The 18,937-nt window shown below is 38.5% G+C and overlaps 1 protein-coding gene and 1 long non-coding RNA gene across 5 annotated transcripts in view; both read right to left on the reverse strand.

Annotated features, from left to right (window-relative positions):
- Nucleotides 1-925: 925 nt before the first annotated feature.
- LOC123033313 lies at nucleotides 926-2,022 on the reverse strand. The gene is made up of 2 exons (XR_006416600.1): nucleotides 1,366-2,022; nucleotides 926-1,048 (listed from the first exon to the last, which is right to left on the reverse strand). It is a non-coding gene; the product is annotated as an uncharacterized LOC123033313 (long non-coding RNA).
- A 3,687-nt stretch (nucleotides 2,023-5,709) lies between these two features.
- Nucleotides 5,710-18,937, reverse strand: part of TMEM19 (transmembrane protein 19) — a 44,964-nt gene continuing 31,736 nt past the window's right edge. For all 4 annotated transcript variants that reach the window (XM_044449865.1, XM_044449864.1, XM_044449867.1 and 1 more), the window contains 6 exons: nucleotides 16,819-16,972; nucleotides 15,407-15,520; nucleotides 12,457-12,594; nucleotides 11,782-12,033; nucleotides 9,655-9,864; nucleotides 5,710-7,664 (listed from right to left, as the gene is read on the reverse strand). In XM_044449865.1, the coding sequence (XP_044305800.1) occupies nucleotides 7,501-7,664; nucleotides 9,655-9,864; nucleotides 11,782-12,033; nucleotides 12,457-12,594; nucleotides 15,407-15,520; nucleotides 16,819-16,972 (1,032 nt within the window). In that variant the 3' untranslated portion in view covers nucleotides 5,710-7,500. The remainder of the gene's footprint in view (nucleotides 7,665-9,654; nucleotides 9,865-11,781; nucleotides 12,034-12,456; nucleotides 12,595-15,406; nucleotides 15,521-16,818; nucleotides 16,973-18,937) is intronic.

Below are 18,937 nucleotides of genomic sequence, written 5' to 3' on the forward strand. Positions count from 1 at the left end.
TATATTTAACATTGGTCATTATTTTTCCCTATCAATCCAGATTTCCTGGAGGCCAGGATGAGTTTCCAATTCTCCCATTCCCAACCCTAACATGATTTGTTAGTCTCACAACAACTGTGTGAAGTAGAGTCAGCTGGGAGTTATGAGTGTATTTGCACATTATACTAACCCACCCAGGCAATCAACCACTGGGCTGGTTGTTGTGCGAAGAACCCCTTGTGAGTCCAACAGATTCACCATGGGGTTTTTGCTGCTTCCTCTTGATCCTCCTCTGGGTATCCCATGGCAGAACCAATTTGGCTGTTACCCCACCCTGATAATGAATCCTTTTTTGCTTGACATGTCATTCCACCCCCCTCATTTTAAACTTCACATTTGAAGATCATAATCTACATCTTGACTGCTGTTTTCATGATCTCTTTTAACAGCTTTTTCACAGTGCCCAGCTGGCAAATTGAGGGGGTGGTCAGTGATCAGCAAACAATTCTTTTAAAAAAGTTGTGTCCATAATATGTGCAAATATTTTCATAATTTAAAAAAGTTGGACTAGAACAACTGGAGAGGTCCACAATTCTGTGAGTGCAAAAATGGGAAGCTTCAGATGGGTTAATGTCCTGGCTGGTGGTGGTATGTGTCATAAGGGGCCCCATGAATTAATTCCCTCCAAAAAGACATCTAAGTGGCCTTGCTCAGCCTTTGCAAATTAAAGGCTGTGGCTTCCTTTATGGAGTCAATCCATTTCATGTTTGATCTTCCTTTCTTCTTCTGCTTTCAGTTTCCTTAGAGTGACTGTCTCCTCCAGGTTGTCCTGCCTTCTCACAATGAGCTTAATATACAACAGTTTCATTTTGTATTTTTTTTATTCTAGGGAGTGTTTTGTCTTAATTTGATCTAGCTATTGTTAAAATAGAACCTGTAGTTTAACAACAGCCAGAACCCTGGATCCACAAATTTATTTATTTATTTACAGTGTTGTAATTTCACTGTAAGGCGTTTAATACACGTCTTTTGGAGGTGGAGGCAATGATTATCAGTGCCATGGTGATATCTGAAAGCAACCAGAGAAAGGTGCAAATGCAATCAGAGGGAGAGCTGATTTTCCTGCAGGGTCTCTTGTAGAAAGGGCCAGTGCTGTGATGTCATCTGTGGGTCATCCATTGTGCAACAGAGCACAATGTATAAAGTAAGTTGGGCTTATATGCCACAACCCTGAGTCATCTGTATTTGCTCACACTTGGACATTATTTATTACAGGTTTCATGGGTCTATACATTTTTGTTTTCATACTCTAGCCAAGATTTATACTCTAGTATTAGCAAGTACATATAAAGTAGTTGCTCTGCTAATTTGGCCATATTAGCATACCTGTTGACAGGGTAAATTTCCGGAATAGGTATCAAACTTCAGAGCAGGAGTCCTGTTTTTGTCATGCAAAGCCAAGAAAAGGCAGATCATTAGACTTTAGTATAATCATGCATAGTTGGATAGCAATGGTCACTATTGATGCAGTTGTATACACGTCTGTCAGAAGTCTAAGTCACAAGAATTTAACGGGGATTACTCAAAAGTAAGTGAATATGGCAGGATAGGCAATATAGGGGTCAGTGCAACTTCTGTATTCAGCAATTTCAACTTCTGCCGAAACTTGCCCTTTTCTTTAAAAAAAAATGGTGACCAGCATTGAAGAAGACTAGTAATCAAATTCAGTTTGTTCTCAAGCAAGATTTGATCTTTTTACTCCACTGTAGCAGTTTGTTGCTGAATGTTGGCAGCAAAGCTACCCATTCTTTTTGCAGAGGCCCTAGGGTGTGCTGCCCATGGGGTTGGGGAGTCAGAGTGAAAATCCCTCCAAATCCCCCCAACACATTTGTCTAGCCCATTTTATTGTATTGCTCCTTAAGTAATTGTTCTAAGTATCAGCATGTTGGTCATATCAACCTGCACATGAAACTATACTTGCCTTCCACAGTGTATGTGAGAAGAGTTGGTTTGGAACTGACTAGTAAATGGACTACATTTTACTGGATTGCAGAAAGGATTGATACTGCTATAGGATTAACAGTTACAACCATTTTTAAATTACTTTGCATGCACTTCTAAATATTCAAGAATGACTCTCCTTTGAGACAAAAATAACAATTGACACATAGATGACATATTTACGTTCAAGTTTATCAGATCCTAACTGCACAGCTTTGAACATCCAAAGACTGTGAAAACAGTCACATCTGCTTAGTGACTCGGCCTTTTGGAGCAATTTATCTGGATTCAGGCTTATCACAACAAACAGAGCAATTATTATCTTGCTATCTATTTTAAATAGAAGCCATTTATCACACAACCATTTCTAAAATTTAGGACCAGAAACAGATTGTAAGAAATCCATTTTTAGAATTGACCTTTACAGAATGTGGTTAAATGCCATAGCCGGGTCCTCCAACTGCTGAAGAAGCAAATAGATTTATATCATTGCCTTTGTGCTCTATTGGTCTTAATGTGCTTTAAAAAGCAATTTACAAGTGTCTCTGATACTTTGTATGGACAAACAAGCAGAAGTCAAAATAGATGCAGTGGTGCATCTGAACCTTTTGCCCTCATGCTACTGAAAGACAAACTGCATGTTAACTTTCCAGTCTTTCAACAAAAACATCAGCTTTAAGGAGAGCACGTAAGTGGCACTTTTAAATTTTAAAAAGCCACTTGTAGTGCAATCCTACACAAGCCCACTCTGATCCAAGTCCTACTATGTTCAGTGAGGTTTATCTTAGGTAAGATGTATAGGATTTCAGCCTTGTTCTGCTTTAAGTGTCCATAGTGAGACTAAGGAGAGCCAGTGTGGTGTAGTGGTTAAGAGCATGGGACTCAGACGATCTGGGTTCTAGTTCCCACTCAGCCATGGAGCCAACTGGGTGACTTTGGGCCAGTCACAGACTCTCAGCCCAACCTACCTCACAGGGTTGTTGTTGTGGGGATAAGATGGAGGAAGAGATGTAAGCTGCCTTGAGCCCTTTGTAGGAAAAAGGCAGGATATAAATCGAAAAATAAAGAAATAATGTATACTTACACCAGTATCCAGTGGTGTGAGTTTGTAAACCCCAAAAATGCTAGGGGTGCTTCTGTGAATCTTTCCATTACATAGCCAGTTGCCAGCTGGGGAAGGCAAAAGATGTTCTAGGGCCTTTTTTGGTCTATACATGCATAGAATTAATTGCACCATAAGGATGCTGTCCTTACAGCAGGCCCGGTTGGACATAACAGTGGTACCTTGGCTCACAAACACCTCAGTTCACGACCAAATTGGATCACGAACAGAAATTTCATTACAATTTTGCCACAGGGCACACACTCTGCATCGGGTGACGATTGTGAGCGCACCCGCCTTCCCTGCACGGGTGCAATCACGGTCGTGCTGGGGTGTGGGGGATGGCCGCGTTTGTGCTGGGGGTGGAGATGGCCGCAATCTTTGTTGTTCTTTGTCACTTCGCTTCACATTTTTGTGAGTAAAAAAATAGCTACAGAACGGATTAACCTTATTTACATTGACCCTTATGGGGAAATTTGACTTGGCTCATGACCACTTTGGGTCATGACCAGAGTCCTGGAACGGATTAAGTTCGTGAGCCAAGGTACCACTGTATAATGCAAAGTGAGCATATTTTAAGAAGTCTGATGTGTCTTTTCTTGAGTGGTAGTCAAATCAGATTTTGTGCATTACTTTTCCAGCTTTATGGCTACCAGAAAGTACAATTTTGTAACACCAGATGAAGAAACCACCTGGGCCAGAGCACAGCAGATAATTAGAGATTACAATTTCTTGTTTTTTTTCTGGATTTGATGCTTTTTATATGCACTCAGTAAAATAATTACTATTAGTTTCCTTGGATCCTGTTTCCAGTAATTGGGGGGGGGGGGTTTCTTTGGATCTTGTTTCCAGTAATAGAGATATGATATAAAACATGAAAAGCCTGCACCTATCTTGAAACAGAGGAAGCCTCTTTGCAGCCAGTATATTTTGAAGGGAAGGGTTCAAAATTAAACACAGCCAGTGGGCTATTTTTATGGTCTGTCTGTTTAGGGTAGATCATGGTCTGGCTGCTATAAACCAGATTCCTATTAGCCCATCTAGCCCAATACATAAAAAAATAATTAAATGGGGCAATAGAGAAAAAATGTTAAAGGTTCTTATCATGCTTATCAGGTTCTGTTTGAAAATTATGTATACATGGTGGAAATGTCATATAAGAGATCTGATTCCAAACCATTTAGTTAATTCCTCTAGTCTAAATATTAGTGATTTCCAAATATACTTGGCAATTCAGATGCCCCTAGCTGCCTTCATTTGTTGAATTTCACAGACCTTCTCCCTGCATTTTTAAAGATTATCAACCTGTACAATTCCCATACTCCAGCCATTTGGATATAGTACACAAAGTCATTGTGCAGGTTTCAAACATGACCCACAATTAATCAACATTCCATACCTGAGGTTGTATAAACCAAGCCAGAGTCATGAAAGCATGTAAGGAATGTAAAAGTCCTGCTGAATCAGAGGGCAGCTGCATCTACAATGCATTTACTTCCCTGTCCAAACTACACTGTGTAAGACCTGCCTAAGTCCATTTTAAAAAGAAACCTTTTGACATTTGTCAAAGGTAGTAACAAAAATGGAGTGGGATCAACATTTCCCCTTTCCACTGTAGCTTAAAGGGAAATGTCTTGAACTCCCTTTTCCAACCAAAGATCCTCCACAGCTTTGATTTCTCTTGATAGCTTGCCTTTTGACATCTGTCAAAAAGCTTAAAATAACTAAACGTCTTCATAGTTGCTCTCTGCTGCACTTTGACAGCAAACATCTTCCACATGATCCCAGACAAGGCTTCCCATTTCATAGCCCTGCAAATGCAGACCTTCACTTGCACAACACTCACTTTAAAAAAAATGGACCAATTGTGTTTAAAACATTAGAAAAGTGGTGGGGAATCAGTGACAGCCCCTAAAACCTGTTGGCTGAACACTTCAGAGTGGCTCTTACCTCAGAGTACATGAAAAACTATCCGTCCCGTAACAGTGGAGGGAAAGCAATGGCAAGTAAACATGGGCTTAGTCAATGTACACCAAAGCAGTACAGGCTGCTCCATCGTGCCATTGGTGGGGTGACTGTCTGCGGCAGTGACTCAGATGAGCTCGGCAAGGTTCTTGACGTGCATATTGCTTGCTGCTTTTCTGGACCCATTATGAAGTTGGTTACCTGGGTTCAGTTGACGTATTAATTGATCATGGATTCAACAACCCTTACAAGGCACTGGTTGTCCTGGTGACTTCAGGAGGCAGTCCAGATTTAAATAATATGACAGGGGTAGCTCCTAATAATGGGCTGCCATCTCATGCAGACCCAGTTGCTCAAGTTACGGATGTTCTTTACTATTTGTCTGTCCCCTGATGTAGGGTGCAAGGAAAGAGTATCTGACTTTTTATGGATGGGATAGGTTCACCTATCACAAGACAGATTTGCTTTTCAATAATGATTTCAAAGATAATGCAAAGGATTGTCCCTTTTTTAATTGGTGCTAGTCAAGGCATGGACAGAATTTAGATAGATGTAGTTACATCTGTTTGTGTCACACATGTCTGAGTGTTCTCAAAGCAATCTGTCATACAATTTTGTTTCTGAAGTTTTTCTTCTAATGACTAATAAATAAAAACACTAGATGACACTTTCAAATCAGATTTAATTGAAGTTTATAAAATTATACCAGGCTGTATCTGGATAAGAAATTATCTATCTGTGCATCCAGTAAAGCTAGCTAGTGCCCATTTATCTCCATGTAAGAACTTGCATGGAGGTGAGGGCAGGAAGAACTTACATGGAGGCGAGGATAATATTCCGATTTATGGAAACTTCCACTCGGACATTAAATATCTGAAATTCACTTATCCTCTCCCTTCCTCCCCCTGTATAACTTACTCTCATACTTTTTCTGTTGTCTTGATGGTGAGATTTCGCAAGTTGTCAGAGGCAGCAACCTCTGGCAGCTCTTTTCCAGTTCACTGCCATTTCTTCTATTGCCTCAAGGTAGCACTTTTCATTTCCCGTTTTGCCATCTTCCCATAAAGGGACATGTTCTTTTGAGCAATTCCTTTTGTTGGGCCACATGTAACCCTAAATACATATGAAAAGCTTTCTACAGTGCACTTATTTGATTCAAGGCATTTAGTGTTTTGCTGACCAGTGTTCTTCACATACCTTTGCAATTTGCTTTTTCACTTCCGTCCTATTCAGACAATATAGACAGTATTTGCATGAACAATAACTTAAAACCAGTCTGTTGGCATATCCTCTTTACAGTATCAGTTAAACTACTGCACTTCATATTTAATGCCTTATTAACAGCATCAGTGGTTTACGTGAAACCTTAGTAAAATCACAACTGTAAGATTACAGAAAACCATCAATTTTCAAACTAGATGAATTAATTTTATGCTGTCAACATCATGAACATAAGACTACTTGAAAGTTTGTCACTGAAACAAAAGAAATGTCATACTGATATCAACTTTTACCTCAATGTGTCCTTCTTTCTACCTAAAGATGAACCATCTGCAAGCCCAGAAATCCAGCTGTAGACTGTATCTGTTACGGAGTCAAGCTAGACTGATGGCGAAAGTGAAACTGCTGGCTATTATCACAATCAGGTTTAAAAACAAATGAACAGCAACACCCATCACAAAAAAACACAAAACTACTTGGAATGCAAGAATACTATTTGTTCAGTATGCCAGGATAAAACTGCAACTAATAACTACAGACATTGGCCCAAACCAGGATTTTAATGTTCTAAATATTTAAAGTTTACATTCAATAAATTAAATCTTTAAACTATAGACATCAATAATTATGTATTAGATCTTATGGCAATGCTATGAAAATAGCATGCATGCTTTCAAAATCCACCATTTTATTGTGTTCCACTATAAAAAAAAAGTTTGGCTTTATACAGTCATACACCTGAAACCAAACCAGTGTTAAGATTTCCCCAACACCCTTCCGTAGCACACTGTACAAAAGAAATACAATGCTTTACCATTCTACTACAGAATAATGATGTAAGATCCATTGCTTTGTTTGATTGCAGTGGAAGTCTGTCCCTGGTTTAAATTCTGGTTGCCTTATTTCCTACCCTTGTAATTCCTAGATCATGGTGAATGAACTGAGACCATGTATCAAAAGCTGTAAAAGCACCAGTTCAAATAATTCAACTGAGAATTGTATTCTGTTACGAAAAAGTGATGTCAAATCAATATTCTTTCTTTCAGTCCCCTTTGCCACCAAAAATTGCAGTTGCTGTAAGAGGTATAGTTTCAATAGCCTGATGACTCCTCATGCTTCTTTAACAGTTGCAAGAAAACACATTCCAGCCCAGAGTTATAAAAGTGCTTCGCAGATAATCCGTTACTTCACAGCTTATTTGAATAAAATATATGGGAATCAGTATGCTGACTTCACCCTCTTGGCCAAAATCCCCATGCTGCTCCAGGCAACAACAAAGCAATTACTACAGAGGAGAAGAGATTTACTGCATTGTTATCTAGGATAGGTTTTCCAGATATGTGCTTTACATCTTCTGTTTGATGGTTGACAACCATTCCAGTGCGTGTATCAAAACCTGTGGGAAATAAAAACAACAATATTAATTAGATGACATTTTTCTCCAATGAGGATATGTGATATCAAATGAAATATATAAATGCCCCATAAATAACTACAAGATACTCAATACAGGTTTTTGATAAAAGCATTAACAATTAAAGCACTGAAATTGCAGTCTATTCTCTATTTTAAATCCTACGTTAAAACCCTGTTTATTCTCCTGAACCTTTCAGCGGCTTTCAACACCATGAACCATGGCAGTCCTGGATAGGTTGGCAGGGTTGAAAGTCGATGCTATCACTTTGTGGTGGTTCTGCTCCTACCTGGCTGATCATTTTTGGAAGGTGGTGCTGGGGGATATTTGCTCTGTGCCATGGCAGTTGTAGCATGGAGTTTTCTGCAGGACTCAATTATATCCCCCATGTTTTTAACATGTTTTTTTAACATCTACATGAAACTACAGGGAGTGGTCATCTAGAGGTATGGGCTGAGATGTTATCAACATGCACATAACACTCAGTTCTACCTCTCTCTTTATCAGACCCAGAAGAGAGGTGGTGAACAGGAGAAGGGCCTTTTCAGTAGTGGCACTCCATCTATGGAATATGGTCCCCAGAGAGGTATGCATGGCTTGGCACCATCTTTACTATCCTTTCGGTGCCAGGCAAAACCCTTTTTATTTACCAGATATTTTAAGAACTAAGATGGAAATTTTATATATCTGTTTTTTAATATTGCTGCTGCTGTACTGGGTGCGGTTATAAGTACCGAAGTTATTGCTTGGTATTTTTAGTGCTTGTTGTATTGTATCATTGTATTTAATTGTTTGTATATGGGTTTTAATGTTCATTAATCACTCAGAGAGCTCTGTGGGCTATGGAGCGGTATATAAATCTATATTAAGTAAATAAATAGTATTAATTTTATCACAGCCAGTGATTATATTTTACACAGCACATAAGGTTGCAGTCTTAAACATTCATACATATAAAAGATTCCAAGTGCTAGTACTGACATTCAAAGACCTAAACAGCTTGGAGCAGGTTATCTAAAGGATTGCCTCATCCCATATGTACCTAACCAGATCCTGAGGCTATGTTTGAGGGTTCTCTGGAAGCCCCTTTCAAGTAAGTGAAGCAGTTGGCCCTTTTGGTTGTGGCACTCTGGTTTTCAAATAAGCTCCCCAAAGAGGTGCACCAGATGTCTACTTTGTATTCTTTTCAGCATCAGTTAAAGACCTTTGTATTTTCCTAATAGTTTAACTTTTTAACTTTGTTTTTATATATTCCACTTTATTCAGAACAGCTGCTATGCTGAATCACAGCAAGTGCTATTATGGTTTTGTTCTTTTAAATTAATCTTTGTGTGTCTTTGAACTTTATTTAATTTTAACTTTTGTTAACCTTGACTTTTAGGTAGTATGAAAATGAAATAAATATAAATAAACATATGGGAATAAGTCCCATTTAATGAAGTGGCCCAAAAATGGCTCCATGGCTAATCTGCAAGCAAAATATTATTTTTTCTGTTAAAACATCATTTCTAGAGATGAGAGAACAACATCGTCCTGGTAACACACTATGGTTTACATTTACATTTCTTTTGCCAAACCAAAGGGTCTTCATTTATTAGAAAGGGAGGAGCAATATCCTCCTGGTTATGCAAGTTGGTCACTTACATTTCCATTTCTGTCTGTCAAACCAGAGGATTTACAAGAGTATAATGCCACACTGCTTGAATCTTATCATACAGACTGCAAAACATATATTCATTGCTTATGCATTAGACACAGGCCAGGAGTTTTTCTAGCACTACCACTAATGATCAATATTCATCTTGAAACCCCAATGATACAACAGTGCAATCAGTACTAAAAGGGAATTCCCAAGGTATTCTTGAAGTCCCTATGAATTACAAGCTTTGAAGTATCCCTATGCTATCATTACTGAAAACGTCTCCCAATCATAACGCACCAATTTTATACTAAGGTTTTTTTTGTAACTTACCACTGTATTGCATAGTTGCTCCTAAATAAGAATCAATTATAGATCCTAGTAAACCAGCAAATCCACCAAACACAATAATGGGCCATTGCGGAGCAGATATATCCAGATCATTCACAAAGATCAACTGGGAAATGAAGTAAGCTACACCTACTAATGTGCCACCAAGCAGACTTGAGATTAGGCCCACTAAAGTAACACCACCATTGGTACCTTAAAAAAAAAACAAAAAAATTTAAAAAATCAAATGAAATTGGCATTCTAAACTATTTAGCACATATCTTCAATGAAGTAGAAAGAAAAGAAGCTCTACATTTATTACACACATTTAAGTGATGAGGAGAATTCTTACTTTCCTTTAGAAGAAGAAAACTGATTAAGATAAGCTCCATCTTTATCTGGAACACATCACAGCAGCATTAGAATGGACCTAGGATAATCTGATTGTTCCTTAAAAGATTTTAAACTAATCCTGTTTTAAGAATCCATGACAAAAACATAGGACCTGCATAAATATAATATTCACAATCAAATAACCATGATTAACAGGTATGGAACTGGCCACAAGCTTGCAAGTTCCATCCCTACAAATCTCTTCTATGCCTTCCCTTGTCTGTGTTAACCCCCATGTAGCATTATGTCCCTACTCAGTCTGACACTCGCCATTGTCAACAAACCTGACCCAAACTCTAGTTAAAGCCCATGGTTAATATCAGTGTCTGTGTAGACATTATGGTATACAATGGATACCACTAAAAGATAAACAGAGGGGCAACTTCACCTGGAAGAAGGAAGGGTAAAAGCACACAAAACCACAAAAAGCACTGCTGATGTGTCACCATGTTTATGAAAACAGAAAGGTTTTCACCAGCACATTAAAGTAAATGGCAATGGCAATATTTATTTTGACCACAAGCAAAGTGTAGGTACCTTGAATCTGATATCTGATACTACTATTATTATTGTGCATTTATACTCCACCTTTTTTGTCCTGCAAGAAACCCAAGGAGGCTTACATAGTCCTCCTCCACCTAATTTTATCCTCACAAGAAGGCTCTGAGGTAGGTTAAGCTGAGAGGCAGTGACTGGTGCAAATTCACCCCGGAATCTCCATAGGAAAGTGTCTTATAATGAGTCAGGTCCTTGCTCTATTTGGCCTTGTATAATCAACAGTGATGACAAGCTGCAGCTCTTCAGCGTTTCAGGCAGGATTCTTTCCTAACCCTACCAGGAGAAGTCAGGAACTGAACCTGAAACTTTTACATGAAAAGTAGTTGTTTGACCACTGAGCTCGACACCTGCCTTCTAATATCTAATGATGGCAGCCTTAAGCACCCTTTTGTCAGAGGAGCACAGAATTAGGTGAGGAATGTGGAAACCATATTGATGTCCTCTGGCTGTCTAGGTCATTCAACAAAAGTTCAGCAACTCAGCTTTTCCTCCAGCTGTGGTCACAACCAAGTGGCTATTAGCTTCTTCAAACATTAATGGTTAATGGCTATTACCTCTTGAATTGAGATGTTAGCCAAGTGTAAGGAGCAACATGCACTATTTCAGAAAGTCTGACATTCTGAATACTATATATCTGCAAACTATATTATATTTGGTTTTGATTGGATTTGTTTCTGGTTTTGATCATTTTATTGTATTGTTCTATCGATTGTTTTATGGTTTTGTTTTGAATCATGTAAGCTGTCCTGAGACGCGATAGCAAAGGACGGCATACAAATGTTTTAAATAAATATATAAATAAAATTAACTATTTGTCCTAAAAGGTAGATAAACTTTGTATGTTGCAGTATTTTTTACAGTATTTTAATGAAGCATATGGGTAAATCTACAAGTTTGCATAAAATCATACCCCTACTGAGACAGAAAGATCCACAAGCTGCTATAACTCTTTCCATTAGTTTTAGATGGTCTGCCCAGTTTAACTGTGGTTTTGCTGCAACAAGGGAAGGGAGTTAGACAACAGTGGGCAGAGTTAAATTAAGCTAGCACAAAGCAGTCTCTTTATACCAAATTCAAGATTACATGAGCAACACATATTATCAGGGTACTCCTGGCCACATCTACTGCTGTCATTACACCTATATGATTTTTGGAAACAAAAGCAGAATTCAGTCTTACCTACTGGAACCTTTCTCCAGGTAGTTATCAACCGGGGTTCATGACTTACGACAGTGCCAATCTCTGAAGCCCATGTATCCCCAGCACAGCAGGCCAAAGCACCCAGTAGTGACAGGCACATCCAGGATGCTGTGTATTGTTTCGAGAAGTCTATTGGAATTTCCCCTGGTCCATTTTCAATCATGTATAACAAAGCCAGTTCTGCAGGCACGCCACCATTGCAGAACACTTGCACCCAGGTTCTTTGCCCACCTATATACAAATACAGAGGTCACAAGGAGTTACAAGAAATCTAACATACTACTACCCATAAAGCATGCAATAAAAGAATTAGTAACTCATTAGAAACTAGATGGTGCCAAAAAACATTTATGTAGGTTTTTACTTTCTTGCCCATTATAACCATCATCCCCCAGAACTCCTAACACCTGTTTTCCCACAAATCTTCCTTTCCCAACAACCCCAACCTTACTCACTCAGTAGGCTCCCTTGGTGGGGCATTTCCAAACAGCTTTGGAAGCTGGCAGGGAGAGGAGGGGACTGAAAAGTCAGCTTTCACTTGCGCATGTTGCAGAATTGTATCTCTGGACTCAATCCATAGTGTATGCTCCACTCTGTGTACATCCTTACTCCTTTAAAGTCAAAATTAAGTTTTTAATTATCTTAAAAACTTACCTTCTTTGTATTCAGAATCTATTTGCTTCTTTACTTCACCTCTCCATTTGGTTAATTTGGAGGAAGTAATGAAAAACATGAGCATTGCCGTGAAAAAGCTGTAATTTGCAACAGTGAGGATAAATCCAACTATTAAACCTGAGAGAGGGGGAGAGGAAAATGACAAGTTACTATGCCCAACAAAGTATTGCAACAGAACTAAATCACAAGTAAGTGATTAACTAAAAAATTAGTTCAAAATCAGCTGACACAGCAATCCTTTCTAAGGATATGCAAGATAAATCACTCAAGTGGGAGCAGGGATTGGGATCCAGTGATCTTCAGATTCCATTATGTAGCCATAAAATATAGCAAAACACCTATTTAACTGATGAAATAGGAAAATGTGCCACAAAATAAGTCTAAATATTCTCATAGAAAAGTGCAATAATCTGCAAAAAAAAAGGAAGAACAGCCATGCCTTCTCTCAGAATACTAAATCTCATTTGCTCTAGTCCATGATTCTTTGTTTTTCCTCTTTCCCAACAAACATACTACTGGGCATGCTCAGTCCTCAGGCTATTTTCATGGTGGGGAGGGTTGCGCCTTTGGCTTCTTTTAATAAAAGACTTTTGTATGTTTTGGAAACCTTGTGATTCTCACAAGCATGGCCATCTTCCATCTTGTTTTTTAAGGAGTTCCATTTTGGCTGCACAGTCACAGCAACACAGCAAATTAGTTAACTAAAAGTTTGTTTTCTTCTTTCCTCACCATTCCTTTTTTTTAATCACTGAAAATATGTGAGTCTGGGTAGGGATTGCCTTATTTTTCCACCTCTACACAGCATGTGCGAAATTTAAGTTCATTTTTTTATCTCTCTTCCTCTCTCTTGTGCCATAGAAAATGCTGATCACTTGGCTGAAAATATCACTCCATCTCAGGGCCCATGGAGTCATCCAAACCAGTATTCATTACGCGTTTAATTTCAGTTCTGAACTGCACAAGTCTTCATGCATCTTATCCATAAACATCTTTTCAGTACTAAAGATTTTGCCCTTGTGCAATAAATGCTAAATTTATGTAAATTTCTGTAAACATCTCCCATAAATTAAATTCCCTAATAAATTATAATCACACACACTGCAAAGCTACAAAGAGAGGGAGGAAAAGAGAAAGGATGCAATATGGTGTGTACATCTCTCCTCACTCAAATTACCAGTAGCAAAGTGCCAAGAGTAGTTACCTTTTAAATTTATTTTTTAGTTTATTATTTGAACAGACATAACCAATACAATTAATATAATAGTAATAACAATACTAATAAACATAATTAAACCATACAATAATAACAGCACGATGCTACTTAATGGAAGAGCATTTATTTATTCATTCAGATTGCCCTACTCCCACTTTTCTTCCAGAACTGGACTGACTTGTGATGGTTCACACCCCTTTCCTTTATTAAATATTCAATAAATGATCTCCAAGTATTTTCAAACTTACTTTTACTTATCAAACCTTTTTCCACTTAATAGCACAAGTTAACTTATTGTTAATAGCTATATTCCAAACTTCTTTCTACCAGCCACCTAATTGATAATCACCTTTTATTTTCCCATTCCTTGATATTATTTATCTTACTGCAGCTAATAAATTTGTCATCAGTTCTTTAATATTTAATTCCACTTGTTCTCTAAATAATGACACTTCCCAAAACTCATGGATATATTTGTACTCCCACCACATATGGAAACATGTACCCACTTCCCAGTTGCATCTTCAACATACACTGGAATATTCATTATTCATATAATTCAGTTTAACTAGAGTTAAGTACCATTTCCAAACTAATTTATAAAAATTCTATTTAATTCTTATTGATGTAAATTTAAAAATTCTCTTATCCCACTTGTTATTCCATTCTTCCATAGTAGTATTTCTTTTTTAATCTATTTCCCAAGACTCTTTATGAGGATCAAGTTAGCCCTCCCCTTCGAGTAATATTTTGTAAATTTTACTCGTCATTCCTCTCATCCACCTATTATCTTGTTTTTCCTTCTGTAAAATTCTATGTTCAAATTTAATATATTATCTACATTTACCAATTTTCTTCAACCAATCTTTAGTCCAATGATCCTTACCCTGATCCTTACCCTGTCCCAGTATTGCATGTATCATTTCTTTACTCTTCATTTTCCCTAACCAATCTTAAAACCTAATAACATGTTTACTCTTCAGTACTTCCCTTAAACTACTCCTCAAATTCTTGAGAATCTTTCTAATTCCTTTCTGGTTCCCAAGCTTTTCTCTTCTCCATTAAGTTCCAGTTCTTTCACACAACTCTTTAGATTGTCTTCCAGTGCCACCAAACTTTCCCCTATCTCTTCATTCTTGACTGCTGAACATAAACCCCTTCCTATCCTATGTCCACTTAATTCACTGGTTGCTTTGTTGTTATTATTGTAGGGTTTTAAAATTAGACAATGAAACTTTTAATTCCTTATTATTGTTATATATACTTTTTTTCTTTTTCTTGTAAGCTGCCTTGAGACGTCAGTAGTAGGCAGCATATAATGAAATATAAATAAATAAAAATAATACAGTCTGTAGATGCCTGCCAAGGACCATATCTTGCCAAGGACCAAATCTAATCTATGTATCATACATAGTCTACCCTTGGTGTCAGCAATGGATCTGCTAACGTTACATTTCGGTCAAGACAATTTTACCATATACACTTGATAGGATCCAACAACTTCAAATCAGTTGGTTGATATTCATGTCATTTATGAGAAGATCATCTTGCAGTGGGATAACTTCAGAATATAGTAGAAACATTGCATTACTTGCAAAGTAGCTCATACACACAAGTAATCAAACTGTGTGAGAACATCGAAGAAAAAAATAATTTATGGGAGTCAACAGATCTCTAAAATATATGTAGAACCAAAATTAAGGCATAGAAACATACCTCCTATTGCTCCACCATGATCAAGGCTCTTTTTCTTAAATCCTCGTGAACTAATTATTAGTGGAATTAAGATTGAAAAAAGCCAACGCCATGGAGAAATGGGTCGCAAAGTACCTAAGAAAGTTGTTAAAAACAGTGTTGATTTGTGTGTCAGAAGTGTCAGAAAAGCAAGGTAACTTTACAGATTCAATGGTTCTGGTAGACTACAGATTCCCAAATCCAGTAACCACAAATTCCTGCACTATCCCTGAATTTCAGCACCATCCTTTATGGTTATACTTCTCTTTACAGTAAATATGCAAAGACATTTCATATGAAGGCTTGTAAACCAATTGCTGTGATAGAGAATACAGTTCACAGGAGGAAAGGTTTCTACAGGAAGAAGCATGCATATGCACAGACACTGCCAGCTATAATATTCTGTAATCCAAAAGGACGTGTAGTTCAGAACCACCACTACCCATGCAGGTTAATTCATGCTTAGAGAAGACGCACTGAAATCAATGGGCCAAGTAAGTCATGCCTAACCTGCCTCATTAAATTTAACAGGTCTACACTAATCATGACTAAATCAGGATTCAACCCATTATCAATAGGTTATTTCCCTATTTAACTGGTGCTATTTAACTGGAACTGTAGTCTTTATTAAACGTTCTAAAAATATCAGCTACTCAATATTGTGAAGCATTTGCTGACAAATGAACATGTTCTTGACAACACTGGCTTATCACCTCCACTGACAGAAGTATGTTACTTTTGTTAAAAACATTAACATTCATAATGCTATATGAATATTTCCTATATTTCAGATGTTAAATATATTACTATTTATTTATTTATTTATTTATTTATTTATATTGGTTTATATCCTGCCTTTTTCCTACAAAGGGCTCAAGGCAGCTTACATCTCCTCCTCCATCTTATCCTCACAACAACCACCCTGTGAGGTAGGTTGGGCTGAGAGTCTGTGACTGGCCCAAAGTCACCCAGTTGGCTCCATGGCTGAGCGGGGACTAGAACCCAGATCATCTGAGTCCCACTCCCATGCTCTTAACCACTACACCACACTGGCTCTCCACACTATGGGCCAATTATTTATACTGATAGCATGACTACAGGTAATTATTGCATATCTAAACATTAATTTATTTTCTAAGACCTTACAACTCTCTAGCGATAACACACTTACAGAAATATCTGTAAGACAACAGTCAATTTTATTCTGATTGTTGTTTTCAGAGATTCTCATTTAGAATCTTGCTCACATATTCAGATGAGCAATTAAAGATGCAGTCCTATGCATGGAAGAACTTCTGCCTAAATTTGCATAGGATTGCATCCCAAGAGTATAAAAGCATTGTATGTGTGCTGTAAACCATACATTTCATGAAATCCAGCCACTTAAACATTACCATAATATGTGCTTGCAGTCAAGGACACAATCCAAAAAGATAATGAAATGCAAATTAATACACTCAAAATGATAATATTTGTTATCATTTTGCAAAAATCTTTGTTGAAGTCATCCCAAGAATGAAATATCATGGAAAAGCTGAGGTTGATCACCTGTGAAAAAACAAGAACATACTTTCAATTAAAGTGTTTAAAAAACAAATAAAGTGGTACCTTGGTTCATGAACTTAATCCATACCATGATTCTAGTCGCGACCCGAATTGGTCACAAGCCAAGTCAAATTTCCCCATAAGGTCCAATGAAAATAAGGTTAATCCATTCTGACCCCTACTAATGTGGTCACGAGCTGATTTTGGTCACGAGCCAAGTCAAATTTGTTCATAAGGTTCAATGTAAATAAGGTTAATCCCTTCTGTAAATGTTTTTTTTATCACAAAACTTTGAAACAAAGTAACAAAGAACAACAAAGTAACAAAGTACAGTACAGTAGAGAACAATAACCTAGGTGGGGGGGGCAGGGGGGAGGTTATTGCTTGAGGGAGAGTCCCCCTCCATAAGGACATCGAGGAGATCTCTTTCAGAGGTCTCCTCTCTTCTTTATCTCTTAGCTGCAGGGTCAATTATGGCAAAAAATCTGTCTAATGTCTGTCTAAAATCTGTTCTTGTCACCTTCATTACCACTCTGCACATTCTGGTCGCCTTCATTACTGATCTGCACATTCTTTCTACCACCATGCTTGCTCTGTACTTTCTCTGGAGCCATTATTCAATATTATATTTAATATTATACTATAATATTTACAGTACTGTATGTGCTAAAAAGCACACAAAAAAGCTTCACAGCAAGTGTCCACAGGTCTGTCTGCAGAGCAAGCAGAGAAGATGGCCGCAACTGTGATTGTGTTTGTGTAGGAACATGGCTGTGATCATGGTCATCACCCGATGCAGAGTTAATGAACTGAAGCAAAATTTTTTCCAAAATTTCTGTTCACAACCCGATTTGGTCGTGAACTGAAGCATTCGTGAGCCGAGGTACCACTCTAAGTATATATCAAATACTGTAGCAATTAGGTTGCTCACAAATATACCGTATTTTTTGTTCTATAAGACGCACTTTTTCCTCCTCAAAAGTAAGAGGAAATGTCTGTGCGTCTTATAGAGCGAATGTGTGTGTGCCCGATGCCCGGGACGCTGCCTGCCGCCTGCACCACGTGGCACCACCTGGCTGGCATGCGCTCGGCGCACCCTGCTCCACCCCCCGCTCTGGCGCAGGTGAGAGCTGTGCCACTCAGGGGGAGTGGTGCGGAGGAGGAGGAGCCGCGGGCTTTAACCTGCCGGCCGCACAGAGAGATGGACTGCTCACCCCCACCGCCCGAAAAGACCTGCCGCCGCCACCGCTGCGCCACCCGGAGGACCACTGCCGGTACGCTGCTGGCCCAGCTGCACCACACCAGGCCAGCACGCACTTGGCATGCCCTGCTCCGCCCCTCTCTTCCGGCGCAGGTGAGCGCTGTTAATCACAGGTTGCTGTGTGTTTTCAAATGGCAACCCGTCTTTTAATGAAGCCCATGGGGAAGTGATGGGGAATGTGCCTGTGATTATCAGGAAGCTTTCCATGGATCCCTCCTCTAAAAACTAGGTACGTCTTATGGTCAGGTGCATCTTATAGAGTGAAAAATATGGTACATTATGAGAAAAGTAAACATTTAGGGGGAAAATGCCAGGAGCAACAGGTTCATAATGCAAGCTGTCCTTCGGGGAACTAGTGCGAATCTCCTTCAACTCAAGAAAATAAAGAAGCAATATTACTGAGGGCCAAACTATATGCTAGGACAGCCAATTGTTTAGTCATATGACTGCCCTGTTAACATGCAAAGTAGGGGGTCAGATCTGATTTTTATGTCAAAGAAAGTACAAGGGGTTGCACAGCCTTCCCCACCCTAACTCTTTATGCTGAGTTAGACTTTTCTGGCACTAGACTTTTCCCAGTCGGACTCACTATCAGTGGTGGAACAATGAAGATCCAAGCAATCCTTTCAGAATAGGGTGAACCCACACAAACAGTAGAAAGCACATAAACATCAATTTACCCACCTCCAGTACACATTTTTGAAGGA

Source organism: Varanus komodoensis, unplaced genomic scaffold (assembly GCF_004798865.1).
Source record: "Varanus komodoensis strain SLA01 unplaced genomic scaffold, ASM479886v1 scaffold61, whole genome shotgun sequence".
NCBI lineage: Eukaryota > Metazoa > Chordata > Lepidosauria > Squamata > Varanidae > Varanus > Varanus komodoensis.